We start from the raw sequence: 19,679 nt of genomic DNA on the forward strand, positions 1-19,679 counted from the left end.
TATTAGGGGCAAGCGTGTGGATCCCGGCACGTCCCAGGTAAGGGCAGCGGGCAGAGCAATGCTGGGGTCCCCTCATCTTGGTCCCATGGGTGCCTCCCATCCCCACTGGTGCTGCACATGGAGCTGAGCACTGCCCGTTAGTTTGCTTTACTTGTTCTGGGGGTTGTTCTTTGGGAGCCCTCCAAGGGACGTCTCCTGTTTGCAGAGTCCTGCTCATGGTTCAGCATGGTTTTGTCTGGAGTTTTCTTTGCGCACCCCCCTGTCCTTCTCCTCCCTCTCTCCCCAAGCTTGCTTGTCCCTGGTGAATGGCTTGGGAAGGCCTTGACTCCCCCTGCAGCTCTTCAGAACCACCTGGGAGAACACCCTGACTGTGAGACCGTAGAGTCATTCAGGTTGGAAAAGACCTCTAACGTCACCAAATCCAACTACCAACCCATCTCCACCGTGCCCAACCATGTCCCCAAGTGCCACATCTACACATCTCCTGAGCCCCTCCAGGGACAGTGACTCCATCACTTGTAACAGTGCTGTTCACACACTGCAGCAACTGAGCTTTGGGAATGAGAGCTGATGCTTCGTGTAGCTCACATGGGGCTGGAGAGCCCTCTTTGGGATACCCCCATTAAAACACCTCCACCTGCGGGGCGCTGGAGGCTCAGACAGCTCTGTGCACAGCGCCTCTCTGTTTCAAAATCTCAGTCCATGGAAAGCAGGGAAGAGCCAGCTGCTTTGCATACAAATTAAATTTCCCCAAACCATAATTAAAATTGTCATGTGAAACTGAAAACGTTTAGATAATTTATTGTTTCAGGGAATTTAACTGCCCGTCCCTAATCCTGTCTATCAGTGCAGAGCCAGCAGGACTCAGCTAAATGACAGCTGTCACGAAGCACCTTCCCCAGCTCAGCGGGAGCCGCCCCGCAGCGCAGGGCAGGGCTGGCGCAGGGTGGGAGCGATGGGCTGACCCCCTTCCAGGGAGAGAAGGAGCTCACGGTCAGACATCGGTCAGAGCCAAATGCTCACTCCTCATGGTTGGCTTCCTGGCCCTGGCTGGAAGTAGGGCTCTGCTGGTTCCTTGCCACTGTGTTCTTTTACCGCTTGTATCTCAGGTTTTCATATTCCTGTAAGTGACGGCCCAGGGATGTCACTGTGCCCGGCTCTGCCTGCAGCCTGCGTACATGATGTCCTGCTGCCCGCCCTCCAGCAGGCAGCGGTAGGTGTGGATCTCCTGCTCCAGGCGGCACTTGACGTCCAGCAGGCTCTTGTACTCCTGGTTCTGGCACTCCGTCTCCGCCCGGATCTCCGCCAGCCGCTGTTCCACGCAGGAGATCTGGCTCTGCAGCTCAGTGAGGTATTTGTTGTAGCGGCATTCTGTCTCAGCCAGAGAGGACTCCAGGTTTTCTTTCTGAGCATGGAAGCAACAAAAAGGAGGATGGGTTACGCAGCCGTCACAGGCAGCCTGGACTTCTTATCAAGGGATCCCACTGCAGAGCTGTCCCACTGTACCCATCCATGCGGTTCTGCTCCTGCAGCTCTCTGCAGGGAGCCGGGGGCTGAGACAGAACCGTGCATCACTCACCATGGTCAGTTGGGCTTGCACGTTGATCTCCAGGCCCTGCAGCTGGCGTCTCAGCTCCGTGACCTGCTTGTTGCTCGACTCTATCTCCTGGCTGCTGGTGATGACCTCCAGGTTCACCTCTTCCACCTGAGGTCAGAAGGAGCACTCTGTGCCCTGCCCTCCCCACCCCACAGCCCCAGACGTCTGCTTGTGCTGCAGCCCCCAGGTGTTCCCAGCCCAGGCCCCACATGCCCCGTGACCCTACAGCGCTGCAGCTCCTCAGCCACCAGCAGAAGAGCACTACAATGGGGCTGTGGAACCAGTCTGAGTTTCTCCTAGCTGGAACTGCTGTTGTGCAGACACTGCCAGGAAGTGGAGAAGCACTGATCTCTCGCTTCTCCATCTCCCTCAGCAGGCAGAGGGCAGAGCCGCACACTGCACCGTACCTTGCAGGCAAACCACTGCTCAGTCTCCTTGCGGTTGCGCTCCATCAGCGTCTCATATTGACAACGCAGCTCCTCCAGAATCTTCCTCAGGTCTGGGCCGGGACAGGCGTTGACCTCCACGCTCACATCTCCGGTCGCCTGCTTCCTCAGGCAGCTCATTTCCTGCACAGTGCGCAACGGAACGGTCATGTTCTCAGCTGGAGGAAGTTCCCTTCTTCCCACAGATTTCTTTAGGGTGAGGGGTATCTGACCTCCTCATGGTTCGCCCTGAGGGAGCACATCTCCTCGGTCACAGCCTCGCACTGCAGCTGCAGGTCAGCCTTGCAGCTGGCCAGCTGGTCCAGCACAGGGCGTAGATTGCAGATGTCCGCGTCCACATTCTGCCGGAGGCTGCACTCGGTCTCATACCTTAGGCACAGGAACAGGAACTCAACATGCCAGCAAAGCACTGCAAGTGCTTGAGCTGAGTGTGAGGGACAAAATTAGGACCAAGTTCTCTTGCTTCAGGCACATGATGCTGCGGGCATTGCCTTGCACAGAGATCTGTGCTTTAATACAGCAGCAGGGTGGGCAGGTTTCAGCCCCACACCACCTCAGTGCCCACCCCTTCCTTCCCCTGACCCCCAGCCCAGCGCAGGGCTCACTTGGCTCGGAAGTCGTCGGCCGTCATCCGACTGTTATCAATGTTCAGAAGGATTTTGTTGGTCTCCATGGCTGCGCACAGAATCTGGAAAGAAAGCACAGGGAGAGATTTGGGCTGGCAGGTTCTGCCGGCTGCAGGAGGCCTGGAGGAATCGTCCACCTGGAGCACTGCAACACGGTTATTCTATAATGGTTTTATGTTTGGGGTTATTAATCAGTTAAATGGCACTACAGCAGGGAGATTGCATGGCGGGCTGCAGGAGCGTCAGCTGTCTGTGAGCGCAGCTGCTGCCCTCTGATCGCTGAATGTCAGCTGCCACCTCCTGCTCCTCCAGGCTGCCGCCGGGCATCGTGTCCACGTGTGAAAGCGAAGCCCAAAGAAATGTGAGACATTTCTCGAGATGCTTTACCTGGTTCTGAAGATCTTCAATCTCCTTGTGGAAGCAGCTGTAGTCCCGTGGCTCACAGCTGGGGCCCACCTTGGCGTACCACTCCCGGATGCGGCACTCCAGCTCGGCATTCTCGCTCTCCAGCAGCCGCACTTTGTCCAGGTAGGAGGCCAGGCGGTCATTGAGGTTCTGCATCGTCGCCTTCTCATTGTTGGCAAACAGGATCCCCTCACCGGTCCTGCCGAAACCTCCGACGCCGCGTGCACACATGCCCCCCGTGCTGAACCCGAGGGTGGAGCAGGCCCGCTGGGTCGCTCTGAAGCTGCCCCCACTCATGCTGCCGACACCCAGCTGCTGCCCGAGCAGTCCCTCGCCCAAACTGCTACCAGAGAAACCCCCGGCTGCTGCCGCGAGCTCGAAGGCTGCGTGCTGTCCTGCGGAGGCAGAGGAGCCCTGCATGGTGCCCGCCCGGCTGCCCGCGCTGCCCCAGGTGCCGCACTGCCGGGCGCAGCTCATGGTGCAGCCGCGTGAGCTGCGCGGGCGGTGCAGGAGCTGCTGCCAGCCTCTGGTCCCACTGCTCCCTATTTATACCACTCTGTGGATGGTGCCGCTGGAGAAGCGCTGTTTGTTCTTCCTCCTCCCGACCTGGTATATTTCCCTATGGGCGTTTGTCTCCGGCGATCCCACAACAGAAAGATGCTTTGGTTAATAGAAGCGTGTTTCAAAACTACATCAAAAATGTGACTTCCTGAATCATCAGGTCTGACTTGTGATGACAACCAAACAACAGTGACACAAACAGCGACGATAAGTGAGAGTGCCTGGGGAACGAAACGGCAATTACCCATGGGGGGGCGAGTCCTGCTGGAGGGGATTGCTCTGGGCTGGTGCCACCACCCGGCAGAGCCTGCTCAATCCCCTCGGGGTGCAGGCGCCCGTGGTGCAGCTGCCCCAGGGGATGGGGGGACCCCCTGGGGAGCAGCAGTGGGGTGAGGTCCCGCCAGGGCACCTGGCGTTGCACCATGGAAATAGAGTGCACAGAATATATGGAGCTTGAGCGGTGATGGCTTGCTGCTTCCCTTTCTCCAGCACGCACCATGGCATCCCCTTCTAGAGGAAGGACACCAGGGTATGTGTTCTGCTGCATTAGCAGGTAGACAAAACATGCAAATATTTACCCAAAGTAAAAGAGAAAAGGATATTTCCTTTTCCTCCAAGCGCTGCGGTTAGCTATGGCTATTTGCTGCCAGGAGAGGACAGCCACAGGAGATGGTGCACTGCGTTTCTAAAACAGAAGCATGGAGAATTTTGGGAGCAGTCTGACGCCAATCCTGGCAGCACCACGGAGCTCCTCCAAGCACAGTCTGGGGGAAGCGTGTCAAAGAGACTACAAAAGTCTAGGGATGCTAAATTGAGGGACAGGAGAGATAATTACAATGCTTTGTCATCCGGATTTCTCATTTTGTTAATAATGTTAGTGCAGCCAAGTGGTGCCTGTCACATGGCTGCTCTTCAGCATCGTCTCTGGAGTCCAACTCACCCAGACCTGTCACGCGAAGGACGCGCCCGGTGCAGCCTGCTTTGGGGCACTGCCGTGCCATTCAGCCAGGATCATTAGCCTTGGTTTTATCCTGGCACTGCAAATCCAGAAAACCTTACATGTGGTGTGGGTTCTATGTGTCCATTTTGAACTTCAGACGTAGCTACAGTCTCTGTAGCCAGTGACGAATACTACAGCTTCTGTGGAGAAGTATTTCCCTCGTGATTGTAGGGGATTTCAGTGCAATTTGTGTGTTCTTCGCAGTGGTTTTTTTCCTTTCCATAATGGGAAGCTTTGACGTGCATCTACACCAGGCCACACCTCAAGGCCTGCCAGCAGCTGCCATCTTTATTTTACTAAAAGAGATTTTCATTTTTGATGAAGCAATCTGATAACGATGCTCTCCATGTGTATCATGGCAGCGCTGCTGGAAGTGCTCCCCAGCTGGATGCAATGATCTGCAGTGGGAACTGTGCCGTCCCTGGGCAGCGGCGTGTGCCCAGCACAGGGCATATGTGTGTGTAAGTGTGTGTGTGTGTAAGTGTGCCCAGCACAGGGTGTGTGTGTGTGTGTGTGTGTGTGTGTGTGTGTATACACATGAGTGTGTGTGTGCACCTCCACTGGCACTTTGCAGCCCGCTGTGCAGGACCGACGAGGAAACATTATTGCTTCAAGAAGAAATGAGGATGGAAAGGCCTCCCCTGGGTAAGGATAGTGCTCCCACTTAATTTTGTTAAAAAATTAGAAAGGAAGGAATTGTGCTTTGGCTTCCCGTGGTGTCCCAATGCCCCACGTTCCAAAGGGGACAGGCACCCGCTGTCACTCCCAAGGGTGGCTCTGCCCCATGGAACAACCAGGCTCAAATGAGTGAGGAGAATCAGAAGGCAGGACTGGATCTCCCATGGGAGGAGCCCTCTGTGGTCTCGGAGTGCTTTAAGACAGTTTCACCCATGCAGAATCCTTGTGCTGCTGCTTACAGGTGCTCTCTTATCTACATGTTGACTCAGCTGTCTCTGTGAAGCTGCCCAGGAGGTGCTGCTGCCCGAGCCCTGCAGCTCGCGGGGACATCAGGGCTGCAGAGCTCTGAGCACAGCACTGAGAGTCACTGCGGGCTCTCCTGCATTTCTCTGGGTTTCAGTTTGGTGCTCCGTGGGATGGGAACAGCAATGGCAGTTATTGCAATAACAGCTCTCCTTCCCAAGGGTGAAATGTGCAGTGCAAACACAGAGCCTTCGTGCTGGGACACAATGCTGGTGCAGAGTGCCAGTCGCTGTATGTGCTTCTGTAGTTTGCACTCGGTCTGATGCCAGCACGTCCTTCATGTCTCTTGGTGTCTCTGCTGATGGAATATCTTTCGAAGACATTCCTGGTTTCCATTTTTTGTTTTGTTGTCCATCCAAGTTTTGCCATTGTTTGCTGAGGACTTACATCTGAATTCCTTGGTGGATTCAGTCACTGCTTTTCCTGCTCTGGCATCTTGCAGGAAATGTGGAACACTCCTGGGCAGCGTGTCTGTCTCATGGATGTGGCAATCCGCGCACATTTCACAGATGTGAACTGTAGGTGGTATTTTCCTTCTGTGAGATGGCTGTAATATAGCACAGCAGTTATGTATGCTGAGCACAGGCTTTCATCTTTGTGATCACAGGGTTTGCAGAGCCCTATGCTGAATTTAAGCTTTTTTAAGCTTATATACATGGATGAATCAGAACCATGCCTGGTACAGTCCTTCCGAGGAAACCAAATGGATTTTCGACAGACCTGGGCTCCCAGCAGCCCCCAGCAACTCCTTCTGCTCAGGCTGGGCCTTCCTATGGATGGGAGGCTCTGGCCCTGGGGGTCGGTGGCACAGGTGGGCTGTGTCAGGGTGGGCAGCAGGGCTGCTCCTGGCTGGCCGCTCCTGTAGGTGAGGTGACGGAGCACTGGAACAGGCTGCTCAGGGAGGTTGTGGAGTCTCCTCTGCAGATATTCAAGTCTCGCCTGGACGCCTACCTGTGCGACCTGGTGTAGGGAACCTGCTTTGGCAGGGGGTTGGTCTCGATGATCTCTAGAGGTCCCTTCCAACCCCTACAATTCTGTGGTTCTGTGATTCTGTGATTCTGTAGCCTTCCACTTACATTTAATCTGCAGTGGCTGTATTTTCCAGAACTCCTTTCTGTCTTTGGCACACATGGGGCATTCTGCAGGGAGCTCAAGAGTTCAGTAGCTGCCAACATGCACACCTGAGATAAAATCACTGTCTTCCGATGGCAAAAAATAGCACATTAGCACATTTTCAGCTAACTCTGGATCTCACCCTGCACCCTTGTCCATTGCTATGAAGACAACCTGACGGTGAAGTCTGTTTTCGTTTGATCTGTGTTTTATTTTGAGGCAGGTGTAGCTCACGGGGTCGGATGGTTCCCTATTGCTGCAAGGCCTGCAGTCCTGGCAAAGCGCGGCGCGGTGAACTCTGCCCTCTGGTTGATGTTTCACTTCCTACCTTCTGTAATTGCTGAGCGATCGCAGTCAGTGATGGCAGCAGGCCCTGCAGCCCTGCCCCCACAGCCCCTTCCAGCCTGTGCCCATCACGGTGTGCCCAACCCGGCAGCTCCAGTGTGTGCAGGCAGGAGCCCTCCCACCCTGCCTCAGTGCCCCAGGGCTGGAATGCTGCAGGAAGGATTTAGCAGGGATCTGCTGGGTGTCAGAATGACACCGAGTTACGTCTGCTCGTCCCCTGCAGATTAAGCGGTGGTTGCTATAGAGGTATTAAATGCAGCCGTCGGCAACATTAATATATCTGTGTAAAGTCTTGGTGCAGTGTGCCTAACAGTGTGATTTTAAGGCAGTCAAATGAGGCGGGAGGAACATTTGGATGAGGTTTGCCAGCTGATGCTGTGCTCGTGTCTGTGTGCAGTGCACGTGGCAGCCACGGTCCTGCTGTGCTCTCTGGGGTTCCGCCTGCAGGAGGGAGCAGCTCCTCCTGGTACTGAGCGTCAGAGAGCACAGCTTTGTGTTTGCTGGCTTCAGTCCGCTCTCATTTGGCACTCCGTCTAAAAACATCATTGCCTTTTTCTCGCATCAACATGACCAGGTCACATCTCAGTTCCTGCACCCATCAGCACTGAGTTCCACAAACAAGCTGCCCGGACTCCTGCTGCTCCAGGCACGCACGTCTCCTCCCACGCTCCCAGCTGTGGATTTCTGGAACTTCCCTGCCACGAGTGCCCAGCCCCTCGGCATTGAGAGCTCCTGTGTCAGTGACAGACAAGTCTACAGTTGCATGAATGAAAAACAAAGCTTTATTAAATGTGTACAGAGTGCACGATGGCAGCTGCACGTGGTTAGGAGTCGTCGGGAGAGAAGCAGAGGGGCGAAGCCAGCTGTGTGCCTCACAGCTCCATCGGGCAGAGCCTGGGGCTGCTGTGGGTCCCACTAGCGTGTGGTGAGTGCCACCTGCTCACGGGATGAGACCACCTTCCCGTCCTGCACCTCCTCCACGATGGTGCGCACCTGGCGCGAGGATGTAATGGCTGTAGGGAGAGGCAGAGAGAAATTCCTTTAGACTCTGTCTGGTGCCACATCTGGTTGTTCACAGGCTTCATGGGCTGGTTCAGTTCTTTGGCTCCGTGAAGTGTGCGGACACTGGCTGCTCAGCTACAGGGTTTGTCTGGTGTGAAGCACCCCTGGGATAAAGGAATGCTGGGCATCTCCCACCCTTACAGCTTCTCCTTGTGGTTGCTTTTTATGGGGGGCTCCCGTGCTATCCTGCCTCTGCCACTGCCTCACCCAGCAACACCCTGGGGGCTGCCTTTCCCTGCATCACTTTGGCAGCTGCTCTAAAAGAAGTCTCAAAGCTGTGTGCCGTGGGCGTGTGGAACAAAATGCATTCTTACCGTCTCTACCAGAGTGTGAGGACATCGCAGAGGAGTACTGGGAAGAGATGCTGCAAGAAAAGGAGAAAACAAAAGGGAAGTTAGGGAGAAACTCTTGTTGTTTCATCAGCCCTGTATGCAGGCAAGAGAGGAAAGCAGAAAAGTCGTAGGAACTATGATAACATCTGCTGCACTGGGTGCCCCTGCAGGCTGAGGGACCACTGCTCCTTGCAGCAGGGAGTGCTGCTACTGAGCATCCCTCCAGAGGCAGCAATCAGGGAAGGAACCTTTGGGTAACTGTGCTTGGAATGCAAAGAATCACAAGGCCTGAAGGCTGCAATCAGGTTGAAGCCCCAACCAGCACTTCAGGGACCCCCACCAGCCTTCCCACCGCCCCGCCCACGCAAACCCCACGCACTGTGCGTCCTCGCCCTCCAGCAGCCGGCGGTACGTGGCGATCTCCTGCTCCAGGCGGCACTTGACGTCCAGCAGCACCCGGTACTCGTGGTTCTGGCGCTCCATGTCGCAGCGCAGCTCGGCCAGCTGCTCTTCCACGCTGGTGATCAGCGCCTGCAGCTGGGCGAGCTGGGTGCCGTAGCGCGCCTCGGTGTCGGCCAGGGTGCCCTCCAGTGCCGCTTTCTGCGTGCGGAGGAGAGGACGGGCTCAGGGGGGCGGCGGGGAAGGGCCCCGTCCCCACGCCGGCAGGCAGCGGCCCCGCATACCGTGCTGAGCTGGGACTGCAGGTCGATCTCCAGGCTCTGGATGGTGCGGCGCAGCTCCGTGATCTCCGTCTTGCCGCTCTGCAGCTGCTCCGTGTTGATGGCCACCTCGCGGTTCAGCTCCTCCGTCTGCAAGAAGCCGAGCCGCGCGTCACAGCCCGGCGTGGGCACAGCCGTGGCCACGCAGCCGCGGGCGTCGAGCTCACCTTGCTGAAGAACCACTGCTCGGCGTCCCTGCGGTTCTTCTCTGCCAGGCTCTCGTACTGCTCCCGCATCTCGGCCAGGATCTTGGTGAGGTCAATGCCGGGAGCCGCGTCCATCTCCACGCTGATCTCTCCTCCCACCTGTCCGCGCAGCGCGTTCATTTCCTGGGCAAAAGGAAATGCGTGATACATACAGGACTGACAGCCCTAACTGCAGATGGCCCCGCACCCCGTGCCTGACCCCCTCTGCCCTGGCTACGCGTCACAGACCCGGTGGGTGCCGGCGCTAAGAGCGCTCACCTCCTCGTGGTTCTTCTTCAGGTAGGCCAGCTCCTCCTTCAGGTTCTCGATCTGCATCTCCAGGTCGGCCCTGGACAGGGTCAGCTCGTCCAGCACCCTGCGCAGCCCGTTGATGTCAGCCTCCACGCTCAGGCACAGGGCCTGCTCCGTCTCAAACCTGGCGACATGCACACGGTCTCAGCTTGGGTCCAGCTGATAGCAGTCTTTTTCTCTTTCCTGCCCCAGCTTGTGTATGTCTGCCAGCACCTCGCATCAGGGGTGCGTGCACAGCACTCCGCAGTGCAGGACTGTCAGGACCCCGTGGCCACCAGCAGGCAGTGGGAGCTGTGGGGCAGCTCCAGGTGCATATAGCACAGCATCAAGCATGCTGCCCTGTCCCTTCCTTTCCCTGAGAGCTTTGCACTTACTTGGTTCTGAAGTCATCAGCTGCCAGCCTGGCATTGTCAATCTGCAGGACAATGTTGGCATTCTCGACAGTTGCAGCAAGAATCTAGGCCAAAAAAATGCAGAAAAGGGAGTGAAAAAGTCATTACACAAAATGTTGCATGCTGCTGGTGGAGATCTTGTTTGAGAGGACCAGAGTAGCACCCAACTCCTGCCCCTTGGCTTGGCCTTGCACAAGCAGTCTGCAGAGAGTGTGATGCTGAGCTGCACCCCTGCCTGGCAGCGCTTGCCCGTGCGGGTTGCAGCATGCCCACATCACCGCAGGCACTGCAAAGAGCCCAACTGGGAGGAAAAGGAGCTGAGGAGGAGCAACGGCGCCCAAATGGCTGTCATAATTAGACCCAAGGTGCAAATATTTGTTCTGGGATTTTGAGAAGGATTGGCCATTTAATGAGCAGTAATTTCTGTAGCCACAAGCTAATGAAATGCTTGCAGTGAGTTGTGATGCTCCAGGGGATATCCAGAAAGAATCCAGGTGCAAATCCAGGTGCCTTTGCATCCCAGCTGCAGCGGGGGAGGAAGGCTCTGCCCAAAGAACCTCTGAACCGCCGACTCCCCATGGCTGGGTTCCCCATTGTTTTTCCTTGCTCCTGTGTTTGCACCTCCCAAAGAACAAGCATCCCATGAGCCATTCCTTTTTTTTGTTAACTTCTATCCACAGCCTTGCACCAAGCTAGAAACTCTAGGATCTGGCTTTAGCATCACTGCATGTTATCTTCAGCAGCAAGCAGTGCCAAGGCCACAGTGTGTCCCCAACTGCGGAGTGCTCAGTACTTATTCCCAGGCATGGCAATCTGTTTTCCCATCTCAGACCAATCACTTGCCATTTAATCTACTAAAAAGTGACTTTAATGAGGACTTTGATTTTCACAGCACCCACCTTGCTGCGCAGCTCCTCGATGGTCCGGTAGTAGGGGCTGTAGTCGCGCTCGGGGCCGGGCCCCTGCTTCTTGTACCACTCCCTGATCTTCACCTCCAGGTCGGTGTTGGCATCCTCCAGGGCGCGCACCTTGTCCAGGTAGGCGGCCAGGCGGTCGTTGAGGTTCTGCATCGTCTCCTTCTCGCCGGCCGGGAGGATGCCATCGCCGCCCCCGAAGCCGCCCCCGAAGCCGGCCCCGAAGCCGCCCCCGAAGCCGGCCGCATAGCCGCCCCCGAAGCCCCCGCCGAGGCCCCCTCCGACGCTGCCGCAGTAGCCGCCCCCATAGCCGGCGCCGAGCCCCGAGACGATGCGGGAGGAGATGGAGTAGCTGCCGGAGCCGCCGTGGACGCTGGGGGCCCGGTAGCCCGCTGCCCGGCCGCAGGACAGCCTGCTGGAGCCCCCCCCCAGGCTCTTGAGGGAGGTGGAGGAGGAGAACTGGCGGACAGTGGTGCTCATGGTGGGGCAGAGGCTGGGCACAGCGGGCTGGCAGCGCAGGCAGCAGTGCGCGCTTCCCCTGCCCGCAGCCCTTTATAGCCCACGCGGGAGGCGTTGCCGCTGCTTCTTTTTTTTTCTGATGCATTCCCGAAGATTTTCATCACTCCTAAAATCTGAGCCAACTTCCAGATTCGTCATTTTTCCTTTGTTCTGTTCACGCTTTTTGTCATATTTCACTCGAAAGCTCTTATCTCACGAAGGGCGTTTTTATGCTTCTTCCGTTTCCAAGTAAATAGGTGTGATTCAAAGGAGGAGGCTCCTTGCTCAGGGCTACATTTTAATATTCCTTTGTAGTGCTACCTCTGAAATGGATCTATTCAGGCGGTGTTTAAGTGGAGGAATTCAGCAGCTCTTCTGCTGCATCTGCCCCAGCAGCTCAGCCCCTCTGTCCCATGGGGCAGCAGCCGTGCGGAGCGCGCAGTGCAGTGTTGTGTCCGGGGTGCAGAGCTGGGCAGCCAGCACGGAGGTGCAGCTCTCCTCTCTTATCTGCAGGTGGGCTTTTGTCTGGCATTAAAAGGAGTTCATCCTTCAGGGCTTGTTTAATTCTTCAGAGACCACCCAGGAGGAACGGAATATGGAAAGGCAATGAGGAGGAACTGTGCCGTTGTGATTTTATAAGCAGGAGCCTAGCAAGTGCTCCAGAAAGGCAGGGGATGGCTGTGAGCTGGAGTAACTTAAAAACCACGAGGTGCTATAGGAGAAACTGCAGAACAGCATCCAGCAGTTGAAGGTCATAGGGAAAAGAGCTACAGTCCCTGTGCACTGTACAGAGCTCACAGCTGGCAGCAGCATGGCTTGTGGTGAAGCTGCTCTTTGGTGAACGCTCCGAGCTGCTGTGACCGGGGAGGACAGAGCCGTGTGGGACTGCAGCTGACAGCCCAGCGCCAGCAGGGCTCGGTGGGCACACAGTGCTGCCCCAGGGCGGTGGGCTCAGGGCGCTGCTGCCGGCTGCGCTGCTGCTGCGTGCGTCACAGAGCGGAGCGGCACTGGCGGTGGTGCAGGGTGTGGAGGAGCAGGAATTTCTCATGTGTGTGCATGGTGAGCTGTCTGACTGCTCCCCGACAGGCCCCAACAGCCCCTTCCAACAGCCAAGTGTTCCTTAGATCATCTGCCAATGATGGGGGGAGAGTTTGGAAATAAGCAGCAAAGTTACATTGCTGAGTGGCTCCGGGTGATGCAATTCCTTCTCCTGTGTGAGGAAAGCAGCATGAGGGTGGGGGGGGGGGGAAGTGTTCCCTTGGACTCCCGTTCCTTGGGACTGGACACAGTGTGGGGGCAGTGGGGGCAGCGACACGGCCCCAAGGAGCACATCTCTCCCCACTGCCATCTGTACTCAGTGACTCCAGCAGAAGTTCCTGCAGAACCACATGTTGACCAGCAGAGCCCTTCAGGAGAGCAGCTCTGCTGTGCCCGCTGTGTGCCTGTCCCAGCACAGCTTTCTTTGCATGGAATTGCCTTTCTTTCATCTCTCGTTTAACCGCTGCGAGTGCCATCAGAACACACACAGCTCAAATATCTGTGATGCTTTGATACTGCCACACGGCAGCAATTAAAATGATGAGCTGTTAATTAAGATGTAAGACAACAAATTAACAATTCTAATACATTTTTAACATGATCTCCATCACACACGGCCGCAATGACTGTGTGCTGTTTGCATCGCGTTCTCCTTTGAAGGAGAGGCCAACTATTAACAAGTCAGATTCCCATGCACACTGTGAGCCCATTTCTTACATATTTCTGGCCCCAAAATGCCCATTCTGTGGCATCATAGCAGTTTCACTGCTGTTCAGGTGTGCACTTCTGTCCAACTGAAGGAGGAAAGCAGAGGTGAAAGAAGCAGCTCTGACTACAGAGGACCTGGGAGCCAGAACTGCGGGACCAGAGCGCATCTCCTTCATCTGTCCTGGAACCACACGACTTCAGTGGGCTCATAAGAGATCAAATTACTGTACAGAGCTTCCATAAAAGGTTGCAAAGCCACACCTTCATTTCTGTTTCTGAAGTGGTCTTTTTATCAGAGGAGTTCAGGCTGGAGAAGTCAGAGCTTTTGGAACCCAAGCGCACAGCCAGGCGTGCCTGGAGCTGCCTCCTGCTCCACAGCTCTGCAGGGTCAGCGCTGCTTATTGCTGCTTGAGGTGGGACAGCCGACATCTGCTTTCCACACCTACCTCACAATTTGCAGTAGCGGGTGTAATTAAAATGGGATTTTGTTAGCAAGCCATTGTTTGCTGTTTCTATAGCTGCAGGGGTGTGCCTCACTTTTCTGGGAGAAAAGTATAGCACAGGGATGGATCGACGTGCAGCCCCTCTGGCAGTGCTCTGCCAGGGGGCAGTTGGGATCCTTGGGGGGTGGTGAGTGGGGCTGTGTCTGTGCCACCCCCCTGCTGCAGCCCCACCGAACCCACCCAGTGCAGGGCAGCCCCTGGACACCCTGCACAGCGGCATTCCTCAGTGCTTTGGTAAATCAGAACTGCCTCATCTTCCCACAGATGCTTGTTGAAAGGGGTCTTAAAACTGCGCGGCTGGCTCTGTTCTTACATACACCGAACAGCACTTTTCTGAGTCATCTCTGTGATTCTGTGATTCTGTGAATTATGAGGTCATGTGGCAGAATGCAGCCAAGAATGTGTCTGAGCTGCTTTCCAGGAACAGACAGGGCTGTGGGCAGTGCCTCGCAGAGGGTTCACCCGCCTGCAGGGGCTGTGCCCCTTTGGATTCCATATTTCCAGAGGAGCATCACCCCCTGCAGCCCAACCCCTCCCCTCACAGCCCCCCCGCTGCCCGGGCTGCACTGCACAGGGTGCTCACCAGAGCCCCGTGTCCAGCAGGTGAATAAATGAGAGGCCCAGCCAAGCAGCGAGACGAGGCACGGGTGTGCACAAATGCCAAAAGCTTTATTTGATGCCCACACTCAGCACGATGCTTAGAGGACGGGAGTGGGCTGCAGCGGTGCGGCATGAAGCGAAGCTGCGGGACCAGAGTGGAGCACTCAGAGTGCAGCCTGTGTGATCTGCTCGCGGGAGGAGATCACCTTCCCGTCCTGCACCTCCTCGAAGATGGTGCGGATCTGGCGTGTGGTCACGGGCCCTGCGAGGGGAGAAGGAACTGTTCTGTATGGCAGTGCTGTGCCAGGGTTTGCTCCTACCCACACCTTAACAACTGTTATTACAGTTGCTCTACATTGATAATCTTCTAAAACATGTTTTTGGTATATTAGGAGAACAATTCCTGCCAATTCATACTTTGAAAATGTCATAAAATAGTAATTGCATTAAGTTAGAGAGCGTGGGACTGTGGCAGGAAGGTGCTATGGGTGCAGTCTGTGCTTCAGATCTGAGGGGTCCTCACCTTCTTTCACAGTCTGTGAGGCGTAGTGGGAGGTCATGCTGCAGGGGGAAATGAAATAAGGTCAAAAATGGAAAAAAGAGAGCAGACATTGAGACAAAACCATTATTGAAAGCCCTGACTTCTCTTCTTGTACCAGAATATGCTTATAAGGCTACAGGAAACCACTTTATGTCATGTTCAGAGGAAGACAGTGCAGGGGTAGTGTGTGCCAGGGATTGGGGCAAGATGGCAGTCCATTCCCAGCAATGCCTGCTCCCTGTCCTGAGCTGCACAGCACTGTGGGACCCCCACTGTGCAGTAGCAGCAGCAAAAAGGGACACCCAGTGCATGCTCAGCATCACGGCATGGGCACAGGGAGCACAGGGCACCACTGCCCCTTCCCACATCCCATCGCCTCCCACTGCGCTGCCACACGAAACCCCACGCACTGTGCGTCCTCGCCCTCCAGCAGCCGGCGGTACGTGGCGATCTCCTGCTCCAGGCGGCACTTGACGTCCAGCAGCACCCGGTACTCGTGGTTCTGGCGCTCCATGTCGCAGCGCAGCTCGGCCAGCTGCTCCTCCACGCTGGTGATCAGCGCCTGCAGCTGGGCGAGCTGGGTGCCGTAGCGCGCCTCGGTGTCGGCCAGGGTGCCCTCCAGTGCCGCTTTCTGCGTGCGGAGGAGAGGACGGGCTCAGGGGGGCGGCGGGGAAGGGCCCCGTCCCCACGCCGGCAGGCAGCGGCCCCGCATACCGTGCTGAGCTGGGACTGCAGGTCGATCTCCAGGCTCTGGATGGTGCGGCGCAGCTCCGTGATCTCCGTCTTGCCGCTCTGCAGCTGCTCCGTGTTGATGGCCACCTCGCGGTTCAGCTCCTCCGTCTGCAAGAAGCCGAGCCGCGCGTCACAGCCCGGCGTGGGCACAGCCGTGGCCACGCAGCCGCGGGCGTCGAGCTCACCTTGCTGAAGAACCACTGCTCGGCGTCCCTGCGGTTCTTCTCTGCCAGGCTCTCGTACTGCTCCCGCATCTCGGCCAGGATCTTGGTGAGGTCAATGCCGGGAGCCGCGTCCATCTCCACGCTGATCTCTCCTCCCACCTGTCCGCGCAGCGCGTTCATTTCCTGGGCAAAAGGAAATGCGTGATACACACAGGACTGACAGCCCTAACTGCAGATGGCCCCGCACCCCGTGCCTGACCCCCTCTGCCCTGGCTACGCGTCACAGACCCGGTGGGTGCCGGCGCTAAGAGCGCTCACCTCCTCGTGGTTCTTCTTCAGGTAGGCCAGCTCCTCCTTCAGGTTCTCGATCTGCATCTCCAGGTCGGCCCTGGACAGGGTCAGCTCGTCCAGCACCCTGCGCAGCCCGTTGATGTCAGCCTCCACGCTCAGGCGCAGGGCCTGCTCCGTCTCAAACCTGGCGACACAACAGCAGTGACAAAGTATGCTGAGATCACATCTGGTTGGGGCAGAGCCCCTTGGCTGCTGCTCACATCGTGCTCTGTGCACCGTGTCACAGCTGGCAAACCAGTGTCACTTCAGCCCGCAACACAGCCTTGCCTTGTCATTACTGGGCCTTAGTGCTGCTCTGGGCTTTGCTGAGCTGCATGCATGGAAGGTGAAGGCACAGCAGAAGCCCAGTGCTCACACAAGCAATAGTGAAGATATGGAGTGCCTACAGGATTTAGGTAACTGGCTGCTTTGGAAATCACATCTTCATTTTGAAGGCTTTGTTTCCAAGTTACCTTTCAGGGTCTGCAATGGGAATTTTTTCCCACTTTTCATCAAACACCTCTGCAGACCTTGTTCCCTTTTTCCAGGCGATGTGACTTACTTGGTCCTGAAGTCATCAGCTGTCAGCCTGGCGTTGTCGATCTGCAGCAGGAGATTGGCATTGTCAACGGTGGCCCCCAGGACCTGGAGGGGGAGGATGAAAAGAAAGCACTGGATGAGCATCAGAACCCAAGGGAGCAATGCACACTGAGGCTCTGGGGACAGGGACAGTTCTGGGGCAGCCTGAGGCTTTCCAAAATCTCTGTGACCTCAGTTTCCAACATTCCATCAGTAAGTGTTTCAAAAGGCAGCACAGGAGTCATGTCAGATGTGAGATGAGATAACAGCGCTGGTTCCCATGCCTCAGGGCACAGGGTGGTTATGCAAGGGTCAAGCAGGAATCACCGCTCCCACCCCAGCACACAGCAGCTCTGCTGGTAGGCCGACAGGTCAGCAGGAAGCTCCTGCATGGCAAACTTGGTGCCCTTTGGTCCTGGGATGGATTTGATTTGTTGACAGCAGAAATTGAGGAGACTGCAGAGGACAGGTGCCTAGAGCCTCTGATGTTTGTATGACAAATATAGGAGCAAAGAATGCATGCTGGGAGAAGACTGGAGGCAGAGTTTGGGAGGACATTAGCTCTGGTGCAAAGGAGACAGAGAGGAAGGAGTTTCCCTGCATCCCGTGCCAGCATCCCTGCATCTCTGCTGTGCGCGGCCTTCCCTGGAACAGGGGACAACAGTCTGCAAAGTCTGTGACTGGGTGTTTACAAATACCACCTTCATGTTCACAAATCTCACACCAGTGTTTACAAATATCATTGCAGTGCTTCACAGTTTGCTTAACTTCACAGTGCTTCCCAAGTATTGGCTTAAAAGTATCAAGAAAAGGCACATTATCAAAGCAGACCTGTCTCTAATTCTTCATTTTTGCATTATCTCCTTTCACATCGTTTTCTTCCAATGAAAATTATCTGTATTTGCATCTAGAAGAATGCAACCAGAACTGGTATTGAGAAATCTCTGAATTTCCATCCTGACACTGCACAGGTTATCTGAGATGCTCTCACCGTTGGTGCTCGCTAATGAGAGGCAGCAGTCTGCTTAACATCTGATTGGGTGTCCCACCGTGTGCACCACCGCACCCACCTTGCTGCGCAGCTCCTCGATGGTCCGGTAGTAGGGGCTGTAGTCGCGCTCGGGGCCGGGCCCCTGCTTCTTGTACCACTCCCTGATCTTCACCTCCAGGTCGGTGTTGGCATCCTCCAGGGCGCGCACCTTGTCCAGGTAGGCGGCCAGGCGGTCGTTGAGGTTCTGCATCGTCTCCTTCTCGCCGGCCGGGAGGATGCCATCGCCGCCCCCGAAGCCGCCCCCGAAGCCGGCCCCGAAGCCGGCCCCGAAGCCGGCCGCATAGCCGCCCCCGAAGCCCCCGCCGAGGCCCCCTCCGACGCTGCCGCAGTAGCCGCCCCCATAGCCGGCGCCGAGCCCCGAGACGATGCGGGAGGAGATGGAGTAGCTGCCGGAGCCGCCGTGGACGCTGGGGGCCCGGTAGCCCGCTGCCCGGCCGCAGGACAGCCTGCTGGAGCCCCCCCCCAGGCTCTTGAGGGAGGTGGAGGAGGAGAACTGGCGGACAGTGGTGCTCATGGTGGGGCAGAGGCTGGGCACAGCGGGCTGGCAGCGCAGGCAGCAGTGCGCGCTTCCCCTGCCCGCAGCCCTTTATAGCCCACGCGGGAGGCGTTGCCGCTGCTTTTCGTCACCCCTGACACTCGCAGCCAAATTCCAGAATCATCACTTTTCTCACCCCTGTTTCACATCTTTTGTCACTTCCCACCAGCATCGCTGCAGCACACCGGGATCTGCTCTTTCCGCTTTCGTTCCCAGCACAGCTGTGATTCAGGACGGAGGCTCCTCGCTCAGGGCTACGTTTCAGCATTTCAGTGTTGCACCTGAGATGTGGAGGTGCACGCTCCAACTCCACCCTGCACTGCTTCATGAAGCAACAAGTGAATCCCCTGTGACACTGTCCACAAGCACCCGATATCCTTAAAATCTACACATTTATCTATTTGCTTTTTTAAAATGCCCGAAGCCAACATAAGCTGCTGACTTAGGAGCTCTGAGCATCCATTATCTGTATGTAGGGCTGAGCCAAAGCCAGATGGAAACCTTCCAGCCAGGACCTCTATCCAGGACAAGCACAGACCTGGCGGTACTTTGTACTGATACTGCATTTGGCAGAACCCTGTAATTCAAAAGAGAAGAAACCGCAGTGGTTTCTGCTGACGTAGCAGTGTAGGGCAAATCTCTGAAGAGGTCGGAAAGTCCCCACAGCAATGGGTTTCGGTCACTTAAGGTGCAGACGCTCACTGCTTCCCGGTGGCACCTGGGTCATGGCTTCAGACCTGACTGCTTTCCTGCAGCGCCTTTCAGCAGCAGCTTCGGCTTCTACAAAGTTTGTAGAATCAGGAATGCCTGTGTCTCCATTCCCTCTGTCTCACTGCTGTGGCAAGGTGTGATGCTCAGGCAGATGAGGTCAGATAAACTGGAAATGCATTAGACACCACTGCCAGGGCACATTAGACACAGTTACCACTGCAAAGAATGTGGTCGGCCCTTAGCTGTGCCTGTGCCCATACTGGTCAGTGTTTTGCTGCGAGGCAGCAATGCTGAACTCATCGGGGCAGCACTGCCCGCATGGGGCATGTGGGGCACACAGGGAGCAGCACAGAGCAGAGCCCCGCAGCCACCAGGAATGGGGGCTGAACAGCACCGCCCGGAGCCGTGCGGGACGGGGCCACACCTGCACCAAAACGGAGGGACTGGGCGCTGTGGTTGTAGCAATGTGGCTGGACGGGTATTAGCCTGAAAGGCGGCAGAGAAGCAGGAAGGGAGACACTGCGCCGTTGTATTCTTTGCTTGAAAAAAACAATCCCTTCAGTGATGCGGCGCCAGGTGTTGCAGTATGCAGTGGAAAATCGCACACCCAAGCTGCTGGCCTGGCTGGCTCCAGAGATGTCATCTGCGGATAAGAGAAGTGATTCTTGCTTTTAGCAGAGGTTCCTGTGAGGCAGCAGT

General features: G+C 56.3%; 3 protein-coding genes across 3 annotated transcripts; all 3 read right to left on the minus strand.

Annotated features, from left to right (window-relative positions):
• Positions 1-780: 780 nt before the first annotated feature.
• On the minus strand, positions 781-3,596 carry LOC100543185 (keratin, type I cytoskeletal 19-like). The gene is made up of 6 exons (XM_085211200.1): positions 3,057-3,596; positions 2,649-2,731; positions 2,256-2,412; positions 2,005-2,166; positions 1,580-1,705; positions 781-1,405 (listed from the first exon to the last, which is right to left on the minus strand). The coding sequence occupies exons 1-6, from the start codon at positions 3,549-3,551 to the stop codon at positions 1,145-1,147; spliced, it is 1,284 nt and encodes a 427-aa protein (XP_085067326.1). The 5' UTR covers positions 3,552-3,596; the 3' UTR covers positions 781-1,144.
• Positions 3,597-7,833: 4,237 nt separating this feature from the next.
• LOC104917386 (keratin, type I cytoskeletal 14) lies at positions 7,834-11,537 on the minus strand. Its single transcript, XM_085211198.1, has 8 exons — positions 10,976-11,537; positions 10,059-10,141; positions 9,652-9,808; positions 9,355-9,516; positions 9,152-9,277; positions 8,848-9,068; positions 8,451-8,500; positions 7,834-8,087 (listed from the first exon to the last, which is right to left on the minus strand). Exons 1-8 carry the CDS (start codon positions 11,468-11,470, stop codon positions 7,990-7,992), a joined length of 1,392 nt encoding a protein of 463 aa, XP_085067324.1. The 5' UTR covers positions 11,471-11,537; the 3' UTR covers positions 7,834-7,989.
• A 2,949-nt stretch (positions 11,538-14,486) lies between these two features.
• LOC100543496 (keratin, type I cytoskeletal 14) lies at positions 14,487-18,318 on the minus strand. The gene is made up of 8 exons (XM_019623463.3): positions 17,754-18,318; positions 16,667-16,749; positions 16,093-16,249; positions 15,796-15,957; positions 15,593-15,718; positions 15,289-15,509; positions 14,861-14,898; positions 14,487-14,599 (listed from the first exon to the last, which is right to left on the minus strand). Exons 1-8 carry the CDS (start codon positions 18,246-18,248, stop codon positions 14,502-14,504), a joined length of 1,380 nt encoding a protein of 459 aa, XP_019479008.2. The 5' UTR covers positions 18,249-18,318; the 3' UTR covers positions 14,487-14,501.
• Between the last annotated feature and the right edge of the window lie 1,361 nt (positions 18,319-19,679).

The sequence above is a fragment of the Meleagris gallopavo genome, chromosome 29, assembly GCF_905368555.1.
Source record: "Meleagris gallopavo chromosome 29, MGAL_WU_HG_1.1, whole genome shotgun sequence".
NCBI lineage: Eukaryota > Metazoa > Chordata > Aves > Galliformes > Phasianidae > Meleagris > Meleagris gallopavo.

Bases quoted from the DNA above. Each gene is read 5' to 3' on its own strand.
- LOC100543185 (XM_085211200.1), bottom strand. From the start codon at position 3,551: ATGAGCTGCGCCCGGCAGTGCGGCACCTGGGGCAGCGCGGGCAGCCGG. The intron at 1,706-2,004 runs GTACGGTGCAGT...TTCTGACCTCAG, and splicing joins AGCAGTGGTTTGCCTGCAAG to GTGGAAGAGGTGAACCTGGA. The intron at 1,406-1,579 runs GTGAGTGATGCA...TTCCATGCTCAG, and splicing joins TGCAAGCCCAACTGACCATG to AAAGAAAACCTGGAGTCCTC.
- LOC104917386 (XM_085211198.1), bottom strand. From the start codon at position 11,470: ATGAGCACCACTGTCCGCCAGTTCTCCTCCTCCACCTCCCTCAAGAGC. The intron at 8,501-8,847 runs GTGCGTGGGGTT...CTTTTCTTGCAG, and splicing joins CTGGAGGGCGAGGACGCACA to CATCTCTTCCCAGTACTCCT. The intron at 8,088-8,450 runs GTAAGAATGCAT...CTCTCCCTACAG, and splicing joins CTCACACTCTGGTAGAGACG to CCATTACATCCTCGCGCCAG.
- LOC100543496 (XM_019623463.3), bottom strand. From the start codon at position 18,248: ATGAGCACCACTGTCCGCCAGTTCTCCTCCTCCACCTCCCTCAAGAGC. The intron at 16,750-17,753 runs GTGGGTGCGGTG...CTCCCCCTCCAG, and splicing joins TCGAGGAGCTGCGCAGCAAG to GTCCTGGGGGCCACCGTTGA. The intron at 14,899-15,288 runs GTGCGTGGGGTT...TTCCCCCTGCAG, and splicing joins CTGGAGGGCGAGGACGCACA to CATGACCTCCCACTACGCCT.